Here is a 16,169-nt window from a genome sequence, read left to right as displayed (position 1 = left end):
TGGAGTCAGAGGGCGTCCTGTTCTTCCTTGTGTCTGTGCCTGCAAAGCACATCATCGGTTGCTAGGACGCCGGCAGTCTTAGAAACCAATGATAGAAAGAAACATTGAAGGGGGGGGGACAGAGAGGGAGGCAGGGAGCGCACTAAGAGCATTTATTGCATGCAGTGAGAATACCCCCACTGAGTGGACCCAGCTACCTGAACTTATTCCGGGATGCCAGCCCAGATCCGCAGGACCCAGAGACAGCCTTGAAATCTCAGGACAGTCCTGCGAAATTCGGGACGGTTGGGAGGTATGGTTACAGCCATGGCCCTGGTACTGTTTCTTTCAGCTGATGATTGGCTGTCATGTAAATGTGATCTAGGTGGATATACAGCCCCTGATCACTTTTTTTTAGCTGTGGGAGGACCCCCACTCCCTGCCACCACTCGCGGTAGTTCCTGGGTACCCCCGCACTGCAGTAAGTAGTTGGGATGGTTTCCTGCAGAAGAGATGGAGGAACATTCATTCCCTCATCTCCTCTGTGATGAGTGAAGCTTGAGGTGAGGAGGATTTTGTCACCTCCGGTTTCAGAGCTGTCATATCCTGGCCGGTACAGCCAGGGAAGCAATTGATCAAGTATGAATTGATTTGTATTAATAAAAATGCCATGAAACTATCCACTATTTTGTAGACGCTATAACTTTTGCGCAAACCAATCAATAAACGCTTATTGCGATTTTTTTTTTTTACCAAAAATATGTAGAAGAATACATATCGGCTTAAACTGAAGAAAAAAAAGGGGTTTTTCCCTTTTTTTTTTTTTTTCCTTTCTCCCTCCCTCTCCACCCCCTCACCCTTCCAGCCCCCCATACTACATAGAAATGACTGATATCTCTGTGGAGTAGGAGAGAACGAAACCCTTTTTTCCCTTTTTTTTTATTCTTCTTTTTTTTGTGACGTGTCCCAGAAGATTGCAGGGAGGGAGGGGGGAGAGGTGATCTTCCTTCTGGCGCCACGGCATCAGGGGAGGAAGTGCCTCTAAAAACAGGGTACCCGCCCCCCCCCCAAAAAAAAAAACGACATGCCAAACCAACACTTAAAGCGGAAGTTCCATTTTTGGGTGGAACTCCGCTTTAACTCCAAACTGATCACCTGTTTAGGCTTTTAAAGTGTCACCTATGGACAATTTTAGATACTGTCGTTTGTCTCCATTTCTTAAGCTGGCCATAGATGAAACAATTTTCTTTCCTGCAACCAAGGGATAAAGGAGAAAAATCGCTTGATTCCCCCATCAACACAGTCAGCGTTGATGGGAGAATCCTAACCATGGAGTAATTGTGTTCTCCAAGCGGGGGGGGGGAGGTCATCCTCACCGGTAGCACACAGTGATTACAGCCGCTAGCAATAATTGCATGTAAAATCCAAAACACTGGTTGTACCTAAGTTGATCGATCAGCTTGGATTAAACCAGCCTGCACATACATAGATTGAATCTTGGCCGGTCCCTGTGCAGTTGTAAATCTTGACATGTTTGGTATCTATTTACTTCATGTAACATCATCTTTTATATTATACAAACATTTAGATATTATTTTGTGTTGGTGTGCACTAAAATTGATTCAAGTGTTATTAACCCCTTGCCGACCAGCACACGACGATATACGTCAGCATAATGGCACGGCTGGGCAAATGGGCGTACAGGTACGTCCTCTTTAAATCACGGCATAGTGGGCGGGTGCGCTGCCGGGGCATGCGCGCTTGCGCCGCGTACTCCGTGAGCGTGCCCATGGGTCCAGCAGACTCGATGTCCGACAAGGGCCCACGATCGTGTCACGGAGCGGCAGAATGGGGAGATGTAAACAAGGCATTTCCCTGTTCTGCCTAGCAACATGACAGAGATCTACTGCTCCCTGTCATTGGGAGCAGTGATCTCTGTCATGTTCTAGTGAGACAATCCCCCCTACAGTTAGAATCACTCCCTAGGACACACTTAACCCCTTGATCGCCCCCTAGTGTTTAACCCCTTCCCTGCCAGTGTCATTTACACAGTAATCAGTGCATTTTTATAGCACTGATCGCTGTATAAATGACAGTGGTCCCAAAATAGTGTCAAAAGTGTCTGACGTGACCACCATAATGTCGCAGTCACAATAAAAATCACAGATAGTCGCCATTACTAATAAAAAAAACTAATAACAAAAATGCCATAAATCTATCCCCTATTTTGTAGACACTAACTTTTGCGCAAACCAAACAATATATGCTTATTGCGATTTTTTTTTACCAAAAATATGTAGAAGAATACATATAGGCCTAAACTGAGAAAGCAAAAAGCAAAAAGTAAAAAATATTGCTTTTTTTTCAAAATTGTCACTCTTTTTTTTGTTCAAAGGTGATCAAATACCACCAAAGGAAAGCTCTATTTGTGAGGAAAAAAGGACGTCAATTTTGTTTGGGTGCAAAGCCGCACGACCACAAAATTGGGAGTTAAAGCAACGCAGTGCCGTATCGCAAAAAGTGCTCTGGTCAGGAAGGGGGTAAATCGTTCTGGGCCTGAAGTGGTTAAAGCCTCGTTTAAAAAAAAAAATTAAATAACATATTATACTTACCTGCTCTGTGCAATGGTTTTGCACAGAGCAGCCCCGATCCTCTTCTTCTGGGAGCCCCCTGCCGGCGCTCCAGGCCCCTCCTCTTTGGATGGTGCCCCCACGGAAAGCCCATGGGGGCACCCATGGGTGCTCGCTCCCGAGTCACAGACAGCAGGACTTGGCCCTACCCCTTGTATCACAGCTTTACAGCTTTTGATTGACAGCAGCCAATGGCTCCAATCTGTCCAATGAGGAGGGAGACAGCTGGTGCTCTACTGCACGTCAATGGATCGGATCGGGCTCAGGTAAGAAAAAGGGGGGGGGGGGGAGCTGCAGCGCAAAAGGTTTTTCACCTTAATGCATAACGGTGAAAAACCTTAAAGTATAACTAAAGGCAAAACCTTTTTTTTAATTTTGGATAGAGCAGAGATGGAGTAGAACACCTGTCAGTTTTTATTGCTGTCTGTGCCCCTGTTAGGAAGATGCGCCCTCTCTATTTGTCCTGTTTATCATTATCATTGAAAGTGAAAGTAAAAGAAAATCCCACATTATGGGTTGTCCCCAAAAAAGTAATAGAGGGGTATCCTCCAATGGTGACCTGGGGGTCCCCAAGAAATTCCCTTAATTTTCAGGGATTTCCTCTTACTTCTTGTGGCTATGAGACAGGAAGTGAAGGGAAATCTCCGCAATGGGACACAGATGGCAAAAAAGAAAAATCAGACAGGGGTTACAACCCACCCTAAAGGCCAATACACACGATACAAAAACGGAAGTAAACTTTCGTCCGATGAACAATCTGCCGATTTTAGGTTCGTTAGTACGGTGCTTTCGACATCCGATTCCGATTTTTCGTCCGACAAAAGCTGGATGTGGACGATAACATTTTTGTCGTATGTGAACTCAACGTCCGATTTTAGTATAATTAGTACGGTTTTCGTCTGAAAAAAAAATTGTAAGAGCAAGACCACGCATGCTCAGAATCGAAAGAATACATTCAAAACTATTCAACACATGACGTCACTTCTGAAGTTGTATTCTGTAGTATGAGAATTTTTGTATGGTGAGTAACCTCTTCACTTTCAACATGAGACTAGCATGCAACAAAAAACGGACAAACAGTCTTCCGAAAATCTGATCGTATGTACGAGGCTTTACTCTATCCATAAAGGGAAACAAAAGTTTTGCCTATAGTTCTACTTTAACCCTTTAGAACCACTTTAACCACTTCAGCTCCAGAGGGTTTATCCCCCTTCGTGACCATTTTTTGTGATAAGGCACGGTGTTATTTTTACTGACAATTGCGCGGTCGTGTGATGCTGTACCCAAATAATCGATATGCCCTTTTTTTTCCCCCACAAATAGAGCTTTCTTTTAGTGGTATTTGATCACCTCTGCGGTATTTATTTTTTGTGCTATATACAAAAAAAAAGCGACAATTTTGAAAAAAAAAAAACTAACATTTATTACTCTCTGCTATAAAACATATCCAATAAATGTTTAGTTTTTTTTAAAAATCGAATTTCTTCATCAATTTTGGCCAATATGTATTCTGTTACATATTTTTGGTAAAAAAATCAAATCCCAATATGCGTGTGTGTATATATATATATATATATATATATATATATATATATATATATATATATATAGTTTGCGGAAAAGTTATAGCGTCTAGTTAGTTTTACTAGTAATGGCGCCGATCAGCGACTTATAGTGCGACTGCAACATTGCGGCGGATAAATTGGACTCTAAGTGACACTTTTTGGAACTAGTGACACCAATACTGTGATCAGTTCTAAAAAATTTGCACTGTCACTGTACTAATGACACTGGCTGGGAAGGGGTTGCCATCAGGGGCAATCAATGGGTAACTGTGTTCCCTGGGAGTGATTACTAACTGTGTTTGGGGCTGGGGGTGCTTTGACTGAGGGTAGAGATGGGCTCGGGCGTGTTGGAAATCCCACATGCCTGATCCCGTCAGGAAATGGACATTGCACACGGCTAATCACAGGCAGACATTTCCTGGTTGGCAGCTGCACAGATCGGGAAATGTCTCACTACCTGTGATTAGCGATGTGCAGTGTCGGCTTCCTGGCGGGATCGGGCATGTGGGATTTCGAACACGCCGCAAGCCCATCTCTAACTGGGGGAATGTAAAGATACATGTTCCTGCTTAGCAGGAACACAATATCAGCACATTCCCCTCTCACACAACAGCGATCTGCTTTGTTTACATAGGAAGACTACTGTCCTGCCTTTCTCCTGAACTGCTGGACCCACTGATTGGCTCCTGCTGTTTACAATCACAGCAGGAACGGGCCGCTGGCGGCGTGGGCCCCAGACGTGTCAGATCACATACTAGGTACGTGATGTGGCACAGAGCCACCTCCCTGTCGCAGGGTGGGCGGTCTTTCACTAAGCAGTTAAAACTGGATTTTGATAAATGGCTGCACAAAGATCATACAACACAAAAAAATTGCAAAAACTGCCATTTTATTCTCCAGGACCTCTGCTTTCAGAAAATAAACGTTTTGGGGCTCCAGGTAATTTTCTAGCACATAAAAGCAGATTTTTACATGTGTGAGAACATTTCAAAACTGCCCGGACAGCAAGTGGTTAGAGCCCATTAGATTGTACTCTATAATGAGGTAGGACTTGTCACTGAGCCATTGCCTGGCATTGGAAGCCGGAGGCGTTCATCGGAATAGCGGGATTGGTTGGAGAGAGGGAATGGAAGGGCGGAAGTGGATCTTCCAGGAAATGTAGAACGCTGTGTGTTCGGGGAAAGCTGCCTGCCACCTCTTCAGGGGTCTTTGTCAGCCGAGGCTCGTCCAATCAGAGCAGAGATGCCCCTGTGGCCCGCCCCCTCCTCCTCACACACCCTGTGATTGTAGGATTGGGAAGCAGAAGGAGCATGGAGAGCCCGCTGTGTGGGAGAGGCTGAGTGACACTTTCCTGTTCTGGGGACACCCTCCGCTCTCTGTGGCCGGAGTCAGCAGGTAAGTGTGTGCTAGCGGGAGTATAGACAGCCCGGACCGACACTGTATATTACCAGCCACGTCTGCCGCTATTATTGTTATTAATATACACCCCCCACTTACATTGCGCTCTGTGGGCTTCAACGTGGCTGCGCGCTCCTGTGTTTATTGAACTGCAACAAGTCAAACTTTATTTATTCATTACTGTCCATCTGTTTTGTTTACAATGATAATAGAGGCTCTAAAGCCTAAACATTTTAAAGCAGTATTTAAAAGCAAACATTTTATTATATTCGATTGCCAATTCTTAGATGTGATGGCTGCACTTGTTTTCTTTCTTTCCTTTACTTTCGCCAGATCCAGCCAGTGTTGGCTGTTTTTCTGCAGAGCAAGCTCTCTTCCAGATGTATCAGCTTACAGGGAAGAGACAAACCATTTTACCACTGACAGGCGAGTTTACAATGATCAGCTTTTATGTAAAACCTTTATCCCAAAAGGAAAAAGTGGTTTGGTGTAACTGATTATAAAGTATTAGGCACCTTTCACACGGGGTGGATCCACTCAGCGGACTCTGTTAGATCAGCGGGAGGTCGATCCATTGATCCCTGCTGAGCCGGTGGATGACGGGTCCGTCTTCACTCACTGTGCAGTCATGGATCTGTCAGAGCTCTGCTGATCTCTATGGGAAGATTGGATGAAAATGGACAGCACGTCAGTTTTCATCCGATCCGCTGGACAGAGGGGAAACGTATCGCCTCCCGTCTGTTTTCAGCAAATCTTGTCGGAGCAGGTGGCAGGCGGGTGTCAGCAGACTCCTCTCCACTGATATCTGCCTGCCCACAGAAGTCAATGGGTGGCCCGCTCGGATCCACCTGAAAAACAGACAGGCGGATCAGAGCGGGTCTATCGTGTGAAAGGGGCCTTAGATGGAGTTCAGCTTCAATTTGTTAGTGTATTTAAATCTGCTAGTCCATCCAACACCCCCCTCTCCCCAGACTGACAATGCTGCCTTTCCCCCTGTGCTCCTTCATCCAGGGTGGAGACACTCTAATACAGGAGGTATATTACTGGCCAGGCTACTAGGTGAAGACAAAGAGAAAAAAGCCTAAATTAAAAAAAAACAAACAAATGCAGCCACCACATTTCATTTTTGGCTTTAGGCTTTATACCGCTTTAATGCATTCTCTGAATTCAAGTGATATTATTTTTTTTTAATAAACATGTCATAATTGCCTGCTCTGTGTAATGGTTGTGCACAGAGCAGTTCCGATCCTCTTCTTCTCAGGTCCCCCGCTGGTGTCCTCCTTGGCTCCTCCCTCTTGACCAGTGCCCCCCTCTTGACCAGTGCCACTTGCTATGGGGGTGCTGGTGTCGAGAGCGAGCTCAGGTGAGTATTGGGGGGGGGGGGGGGCAGCACACAGAATGCATGTAGGTAAAAAACCTTTCACCTTTTACAACCATGTTAACCACTTACCTGAGTCCTCACACAATCTAGTGCTTTGCCCTGAAGCAGTGGGAGCCGCTGCTGTCAGTTAAATCTTGTGACAGGTGGGTGGGGCCGAGCCATGCTCTTTGTCTATGTATGCAGGCAGCATGGCTCAGGATTGAGCCAGAACGAGTGCCCCCAAAGCAAGTGGGGGCACTTGCAGAAGAGCAGGAGCAGCCGCGGGGGGACCTGAGAAGAGGTGGTTCGGGGGTACTCTGTGCAATTCCATTGCACAAATCAGGTAAGTATAATGTGTTTGTTAAATAGTATTTATTTTTTTAAATAACAATCACTTTAAATGCAAAAGCAAACATTATATTGCAGATTACCAGTTCTTACATGGGGTGGCTATATTTTTTATATATATTTAGCTTTCTTTCTTTTATTTTCATCTGGTGATCTGAACAGTAATGCCGCGTACACACGGTCGGACTTTTCGTCTACAAAAGTCTGACAGCCTGTCCGACAGACTTCCTGCGGACTTTCGGCGGACTTGCAGCAGACTTTCTAACGAACGGACTTGCCTACACACGACCACACAAAAGTCCGACGGATTCGTACGTGATGACGTACACCGGACTAAAATAAGGAAGTTCATAGCCAGTAGCCAATAGCTGCCCTAGCATGGGTTTTTGTCCGTCGGACTAGCACACAGACGAGCGGATTTCGGGGTCCGTCGTAGTTACGACGTAAAGATTTGAAGCATGTTTCAAATCTAAAGTCCGTCGGATTTGAGGCTGAAAAAGTCTGCTGAAAGTCCGGAGAAGCCCACACACGATCGGATTACCAGCCAGCTTTAGTCCGTCGGCGTCCGTTGGACTTTTGTAGACGAAAAGTCCGACCGTGTGTACGCGGCATAAGTCTGTTAAAAAAAAAAAAAAAACAGGTTCTTCTAGAAATGTATGAGAGACAAACCATTTACCACTGACATGAGTGCTTACAATGATCAGCTTTTATTTTGTAAAACCTTTATCCCAAAAGTAAAAAGAAAATACATTAAAACCTTGGTTTGAGAGCGTTTTGCAAGACAAGCAAAATTTTTTTATAAATTTTGACTTGATATACAAGCAGCGTCAAGTCACAACTGAGTATGAGAGAGGAGTATAAGTATAAAAGAGGAGAGAGACGCCTCTAAGTGTAGCAATACAGTTACTGTTATTGAAGGCACAACATTTAGAAACTCGCATGGTTGACGATTAAAACAGACACATCTAAGTATGCAGGTATCAAGGGTAAAGATTTCCACATAGACCATCCTCCACACCACCATCTAAGTCATCCCTTCCACGCTGAGCTCCAGGAGCGCTTCAAGCCTCACTTCAGATCGCTCTGCTGCAGGGTAGTCTTCCTGGTCACGATTGCAGACAGCTTTACCCCGGATGCCTGCATACTTAGATATGCCTCTTTTATGTGAGTTGCTAAATGTTGTACCTTCATTAAATGTAACCATATTGCTACACTTAGAGGCGCCTCTCTTCTTTTTTATACTCTGTAGCTCCTGCTGGATTTTGCTTCTAATCCCGTTGTGGAGGCTTCCATTTGTGGATGGACATTTTATGATTACACAACCTATCACAGTGCTATAATATTTTTATATGGACTATAACCTGAAGGATTTATGAATAAATGGTTGTGGAACTAATCATCTGAGTTTCCATTATTTCTTATGGGGAGATTTGCTTTGATATACAAGTGCTTTGGATTACAAGCATGTTTCCGAATTATGCTTGCAATCCAAGGTTTTACTGTAACTGCTATTAAAGTGTTAAGCCGAACATAGATGGTTCTAACCATCTATGAGCAGGCTGAATGTACCCAAGTTGATCCATGGTTTGACTTGGGTACAACCAGCATGTCGGATCTTTGGCATGCAATTTTTTTTTTTTTTTTTTTTTTTAACATTGACTGTGTTGATGATAAAGCGATTTTTCTTTCCTACAACCCATAGGTAAAGAAAATTGCAAAATCTATGGCCTGCCTTAGCTGGGGTTTGGCTTCAGTTTGTTTGTGTGTTTAAACCTGCTAGTACATCTAACACTTTCCTCCCCTGACTGACAATGCTGCTGTCCATAGGTGTCTTTGTACTCTTATCCAGAGTGAAGGCACTTCAAGGCTAAATTTAGACATGCATTTGGGGGTTGGTAAAAACCTGCAGTTGAAGAACTGACAGGCAGACCCACTTGGACCATCCATTGCTCCCTGTGGAGCGGCAGCTGTCGCAGATGACACCCGCCGACATCCGATCTGATCCTGTCTGCTAAAAACAGATGAATGGGATCGGCTGACAGTTGGGTGGAAAAGGACAGGCGGTGCGTTTCCATCCAACAGCCCATAGAGGTGTCTCTGGCAGACACAGACCTGTCATCTGCCAGCTCAGCAGGGATTGGATAGATTCCCTGCTGATCAGGTGGATCCACTGGTGGACTCCGCCAGTGTGAAAGGGGCCTTACAAAGAAAACAAATGCAGCCACCACATCTAAGAAGTGTTAAAGAGGAAGTAAAGTCTTCCTGTTTAATTGTACCTACAGGTAAGCCTAGAATAAGGCTTTTCTGTAGGTAAATATCTCCCAAACTTGCACCCTTTAGGAAATATTTCCTATATACGCCGACGTCATTGGTGCAAGCGCACTAATGGAACGGCCCGCTCTTGCCGTTTTTCAGGGCCCGCTCCCGCGTGGATGTGCAGGAGTGATGTCTTTGCGGCTCCAGCCAATCACAGCGCCAGAGCCCATTAACCCGGAAGTAACTCCGGAAAAGATGTCAGGGCTCTGACAGCAGTGTGCTGACGACGATTCAGGGCATCGTTCTAAGGTAAGTATTTCATAATGAGCTTTTTTTTTTTTTTTTTTTTAACAACCTCTTTAAGCTGCAATAGATGATATGTTTGCTTTTGGGTTTAATACTGCTTTAAGATATATCATGACAAAGCATTGGACAGATCGTTACAAGCACAGAGTTCAATAGTAAATGTTTGTAAATCAGTCAGTTCATGTTACACAAAGAATGTGGTTGCTAAAATGTTAGGGCTCACTCACATGGGCACAGAAGGCTGTACACCAACAGAATTCAGGGTATTCCTGTAAACAAAGAGGTGGAGATGCTGGTGATGGTATTACCATATATAAGGCAATGGCCATATTTGGACAATGACAAGAATCTCTACCTAGACAGTAGTTAAATGTGGCCAAGGATGAGTCTTTGGTTGTTATGATGCTGTCGGGTGCACAGCCGACAGACTTAAGCTGGCCATAGACGGATTCAAATTTGACCAGGCAAATTTCGATCTATGTATGGACTGGTTGTACTGAAGTCGATCAATGGATTGACAATAATATAACCAGCCTGTCTGACTTTTTTTCATGCGATCGCTAGCCGCCAGCAGTAACTATTGTATTCTGAGGGTGGGTAAACCTCCCACTGTCAAAATACAAATCGCTCAATGGGAGGGATTCCCCCATCAACACTGACTGTCTTGATGGGGGAATCAAGTGATTTTCTTTCTTTTTACCCGTGGTTGGTGGAAAGAAAGTTTGGTTAATATTTGGCCTGCCTTGGCAACCAGTGCTGCTGGGCTGAGTAGCTGCTGAACCTGCACCGAGTATGAACAGCCTAAAGCCCCATACACACTATTAGATTTTCGTCTTCAGATTTACCAAAACCATATAATATGAGGTCAAACCTTAAGGCAGGCCATACATGGGTCGAATTTGGAAAGCAGTTTCGTTCGAATTTCGCACCATTAGTGGGCTGCAGCAACGGCTGATCTTTTATGTGGCCATAGAATTTGAGTAATCGGCATGTTGGAAATTTTTGAAAAATTTACGATTTTCTAATCAATGATGGGAGAATTGTGCGAAAAATGTAATCGAAAAAGAAAATGCACATGTGCAAGAAAAGGAAAGAAGATTCCCAGCCACAAAAATTATTTTCTGTAGCAACTGGACGTGAAATTGAAGGCTTGGTTGGTCGAATTTTGAAATCAATGGTGGCACCATCGGATCACAACGCACAAAATTTCTGATTTTCAATAGAAAATTCTTTCGAAATTCGACCATGTATGGCCAGTAGGCTGGCCATACATTATACAATTATCTTGTAGAACTTTCCTTTAGATTTACCAAAACCATATAGTAGGAGGTCAAACCTATACGCTTTCAATTTGTATGCAATCAGGCAGACCCTTGCACTACATAGTTGAAGGTAAATCTAAAGAAAATTGATTAAGAAAATCGTATGGTGTATGGTTTTGGTAAATCTGAAGACAAAAATCTGCAGAAAATCTAATAGTGTGTATGGGGTCTTAGTGACATGGCAGCATCGCTCAGGTTTGAACAGGGTGTTATTAGGCACAAAAATCACGATCTTGGCTGTCTTGCAACATCACCTTCTTGGCTCAATGCCTCACATTTCCATTGTGCCAAATATTGAAAAAACTTGTTTTCTGAAGAATTATTTATTTGGAGCAGATTGTGTGACTTTTGTTCCAGTTGCATCTCCCTGTTCAAACCCTTCAATTTGAACAATTCTTTCTTGCATTGCCTAAATCACTATTGCGTGCACCAAATATTTATTTAAATTCAATGGTTTATCAGGCCCATTGTCTTTCCCTATATACTTCCTACTTCCTCTGTTGTCCTCCTTTGAATGATTGATGTCCTGTCTGCTTTCCTTTCTCTTGTAGCTCCTAATGCTCTTAGACATGGATATCCTCTGTCTGCTGCTCCTTTTTCCTGCCATATGTCGTAAGTATCGGGTCTCCGCTATTAACAGTTTTGCAAACATGTGGCACTGGCTAGAATGTCCACCATACAGCAGTTATTTGTGTTAGCAACTCCTTTTTCAAAAACAACACTACAAGATTGTGCTTCACTTGAGATAACTAGACATACAGTACCTGTAATTAATTCCATTTTACAATGGTATTCTTGTTGAATAATAAAATTTGTTTCCTTAAAATTTCACTAGGGCAAAAAAGTAAAGACCATTCATGTGTATGCTTTAACTTAAAGGGTAACTCCACTTTCGTGGTGGGGGAAAAAATAGCAAATAAAATATAGCGTAATACAATTGCAACTCAAGTCATATTGTAATTGAAGGTTATTAAAAATTACCTTTTCTTTTCAATCTGCAGCCACTATCATTTTGTGCAAAATGTAATATGGCTACCTGGAGGTGTTCTGTACACAGATGGTATACAGAACCCCCAGAAACATTTCCTGCTTTTGTGATTGGCTTACTGATTTTTTCAGAAGTCTGCACTAAGATACAAGTCAGATTTCAGGCATCTCCTACAACAAAAAATGTCATTTTTGGCAAGATGCTCCCAGTGGGAAATCACATCTAAAGGAATGCAGACCCTGCCGTTTTTCTCATTAGAGCCCTGCAGGTGCAGCATCTAATTGATGATTATGAAAGCACTCCCATTAGATTCACTTACCATATGGACACAGACAAACATACAGGGATGGTCACATGTAAACAGGCTTGCCTGTTATCGGCATTCCTTTCCTCGCACACTGTCTGTGTGACGAAAGGAGAGCTGTTAAAGCACATTCTTTGCATTGATTATCAGTGCCGCCTCATCAGTGCATATCAGTGAAGAAGAAAAATTACATATTTGCAAAAAATTAACAAAATTTTTTTTATTCTTTTTAAAATTTTCGTTTTTTTCCTTTGTTTTAGCAAATAATAAATAACCCAGTGGTGATTAAATACCACCAAAAGAAAGCTCTATTTGTGTGAAAAAAATTATACATTTTTAATTTGGGTACAGTGTTGCATGACCACGCAATTGTCATTCAGTGTGACAGCGCTGAAAGCTAAAAATTGGCCTGGTCAGGCAGGGGGTGAAAGTGCCCGATATTGAAGTGGATATATATCTCTCTCTCTCTCCCACAGGTGTATAGTCTTAGCCTGACATGTTGGGTATATATTTACATATTGTAACATCTTTTACCAAAAAATGTGGTTTGTATGCACAATTCATTAAAACTTCTTTCCTGAAAATATGCGTTTGATAAACCGCTGCGCAAATAATGGGGGGTGATTTACTGAGAAGAAGGCACAGCACCAGTTCATACATTAATTGGTGCGCCAGAAAAGTCATTAATTGAATGTGTGAACCGGCACACATTGAATCGCAAATAACGATAATAAATATCCGCATATGTAAACTGCAATTGGCGCTAGGGTAACTGCGGTTTTCTCATTGATAATAGCGCACACCCAATACAGTTGGTTAATTTAATCTAATTGGATGTGTCTTGTTAGGCAGTTAGTAGGTGTTCAGTTGATTAACCCTTTTGATGCTAATCTCATTCCTATGACTTCTAATATATCTTTAAAATGTGTTTTTTTTTTTATTTTTTTTTTTCCTTAAATCTTTCAATACATTACAAGGAACAGAAGTGTTTCTAAACCCAATAAATTTATATTTTCAGATCTTGATCTTTAAAGGTGACCATACACTGCTCAGTTAGATCTTATATAAATTAGATTTAGTGCAAGAGCATGTTTGATTTCCTATATTTTGAATTAATTGTTCAAGTGCGTCTTCCTATTGCCTATTTTGCCTAAATATCGAGTTGTACAGAGATTGGCCAGTCAGATCGCATAGTGCATGACCATCTTAAGTGCCAAATTTGGAATGTAGATGTGCCATGACCCACTTGCAGGGCTTTTTTTCTCAGAGAATAGGTGCAGGAACTCAACCATGCCCGCCACATACACATACCTGCGAAATGGCATGAAATAGTAGTTCTTCCCTCTGCATACAACCCCTCCCTCCACTGCCCTCATCTTCTGCCCCCTCCTTAAAAGCTCCGCCATCTGTCATATGTCTTACCTTTGTTGCAATATTAAGCTGAAGCACCTATCCGGCTGTAGTACCTCCCAGCATACTATACTATAGTCACTTGCAAGGGAGATCATGCAGTAGGAGCATCAATAACTGGTCACCAGGGAAAAAATGGAGACCACAGAGGTTGCAGCCTACCACACACCCTCTCCTGCCCATGACTGCACTGAACCCTGGTCACCTGTTCTGTATCTCCCTTGTCCCTGTCCAGCACTCAGTGAGATCTGTGCAGGAGATCTGACCTGTGGGAACTACTGGGAGATAAGCAATCACTTCAGTGTTACCAAGTGATAGTGGTGAGCAGGGAGCAGAAGACCTGAGCCAGAGGTGGAGGAACGGAGTTCCCCCTAGTTCCTGCTGAAAAAAAGCCCTGCCCACTTGTATTTTTCTAACAATATTTCTTGGGCATTATACAAGGCACATAAGAAACCACCTTTTTTCAAGACATGCTAGAGTGATCAGGAATCTGCAAACTACGGCTCTCCAGCTGTTGCGGAACTACACATCCCATGAGGCATTGTAAAACCATTCACAGACATGACTAGGCATGATAGGATTTGTAGTTTCGGAACAACTGGAGGACTGTAGTTTGAAGACCCCTGTGCTAGACCATTATTGGGTGAGTGGCATCTACCCAACTTCTCTCTGCTGGTGGACAGAGAGACCGAGATAAACACACTGAAGCAGGAAGCAATATACATTGGCCCAGAAGTGAATCTGTACACAGGAAGTAGGTGTGTGTTTTGAGGCCAAATCATTTAGACATACACACATGACCCACACAAACACCACCCCATGTAAAAATAAAAAATGATCTTAATTTGCAAATAAGGATCATCTCTTCCTCAGAGAACAGTGAGCGGGGCATGGTGGTGGTAAGAAATTAGCAGCAGTACAAGCAACTTCCTGTAGGGGCGTGATGTAGTTCCTGTGTGCTGTCCGCCGCTTCCGGGCACCAGATATGCGCCACGGGGACATACCTCCACGCACACAGCAGTTGTTCATCTCACATACACAGCAGTCGCACATCTAGTTGCAGGAACCCAATTTTTATGGATATTAGTAAAGAAGATGCAGATTTCTAGGACTGGACTAACAAATGTTTCTAGTGAAAGGCAACTGGTGTTTTATATTAAACAAGGTCTAAATGGGCCATTGACATGCATCACAGTTGAACTTAGGAATGTGTCTTTGCAAAGTTCAACTACATGAAATCCTTTCTTATTTTTGCTTGGGGATAGAGTGCAGAGGGATTAGAAGTCTTGTCAGTTTTTGGGGATGTCTGCACCCCTGATAGGGTGAAGACACCTCCCAAATTTTGCCAGTTTCTCCTTCAAATTTAGTCACATAGCCAAACAGGAAGTGGTGGTAAAAACCTACCAATGTCTTTCCTTGGGGACACAGGTCAAGCTAAATAGTTTCCCCATTAGGTAAATTGCACTCTAGCATTTTGCTGTGTACACCCCAAATTATTAGGTATCTTGGACTTTGGGGTTTAATTACTAAAGGCAAATCCACTTTGCACTACAAGTGCACTTGCTGGTGCAGTTGCTGGAGATCTGAGGGGGACATGGAAATAAAAAAAAATCATCTTTGCTTCTGCATGATTGATTAATAAAATCACCAGTGCTTCCCCTCAGATTTACAGCGAGTACACTTGTATTGCAGAGTGGATTTGCCTTTAATAAACCCCAAAATACCTAATAATTTGGGGTGTACACAACAAAGTGCTAGAGTGCAATTTGCCTAATGGGGACACTAGATTGACCTGTGTGTCCCCAAGGAAAGACATTGGTAGGGTTTTACCCTCACTTCCTGTTTGGCTTCACTTCCTGTCACATAGCTAATTTTCAGAAAAGGGACACAAATCCCAACCTTAAAAAGACAAGCAGGGGTTCTAACACTCGTTTTTCCTCAAATGCCCACAATTAGAATAGGATTGTCTTGAGCTAGATTTTAGCTCAGTGCTCTAAATCAGTGGTTCTCAACCCTGTCCTCAAGTACCCCCAACAGGCCATGTTTTCAGGTTTTCCTTCATCTTGCACAGGTGTTTTAAATCACAGTCAATGGCTTGGTATTTTGGACAGCTATCTAGCTAAGATAAATTTCCATATGCTATGCTACCATGAAGGCACCAGGAAAGTAGCTTTTAGACAAATCACACCTTGTTTTGCCAATCAGGGATGAGGATGAGGAGATAAAAAATTGCTACAAATTTTATTGGTCAACAGGACTTGGAAAAGAGCAAGGAAAGCAAAACACACATGTATGTTAATTTG

The 16,169-nt window shown here is 43.0% G+C and overlaps 1 protein-coding gene across 2 annotated transcripts in view; it reads left to right on the top strand.

The window, feature by feature from the left end:
* Positions 1-5,293: 5,293 nt before the first annotated feature.
* The window catches only part of CD276 (CD276 molecule), a 32,944-nt gene continuing 22,068 nt past the window's right edge, over positions 5,294-16,169 (top strand). Inside the window, exons 1-2 of one of the 2 annotated variants that reach the window (XM_073619080.1) lie at positions 5,294-5,569; positions 11,716-11,776. In XM_073619080.1, coding sequence (XP_073475181.1) covers positions 11,722-11,776 — 55 coding nt within the window. In that variant the 5' untranslated portion in view covers positions 5,294-5,569; positions 11,716-11,721. The remainder of the gene's footprint in view (positions 5,570-11,715; positions 11,777-16,169) is intronic. The other variant, XM_073619079.1, reaches the window with a different exon arrangement.

The sequence above is a fragment of the Aquarana catesbeiana genome, linkage group LG03 (genome assembly GCF_042186555.1).
Source record: "Aquarana catesbeiana isolate 2022-GZ linkage group LG03, ASM4218655v1, whole genome shotgun sequence".
Classification (NCBI taxonomy): domain Eukaryota; kingdom Metazoa; phylum Chordata; class Amphibia; order Anura; family Ranidae; genus Aquarana; species Aquarana catesbeiana.
This window is presented reverse-complemented; position numbering and strand designations above follow the sequence as displayed.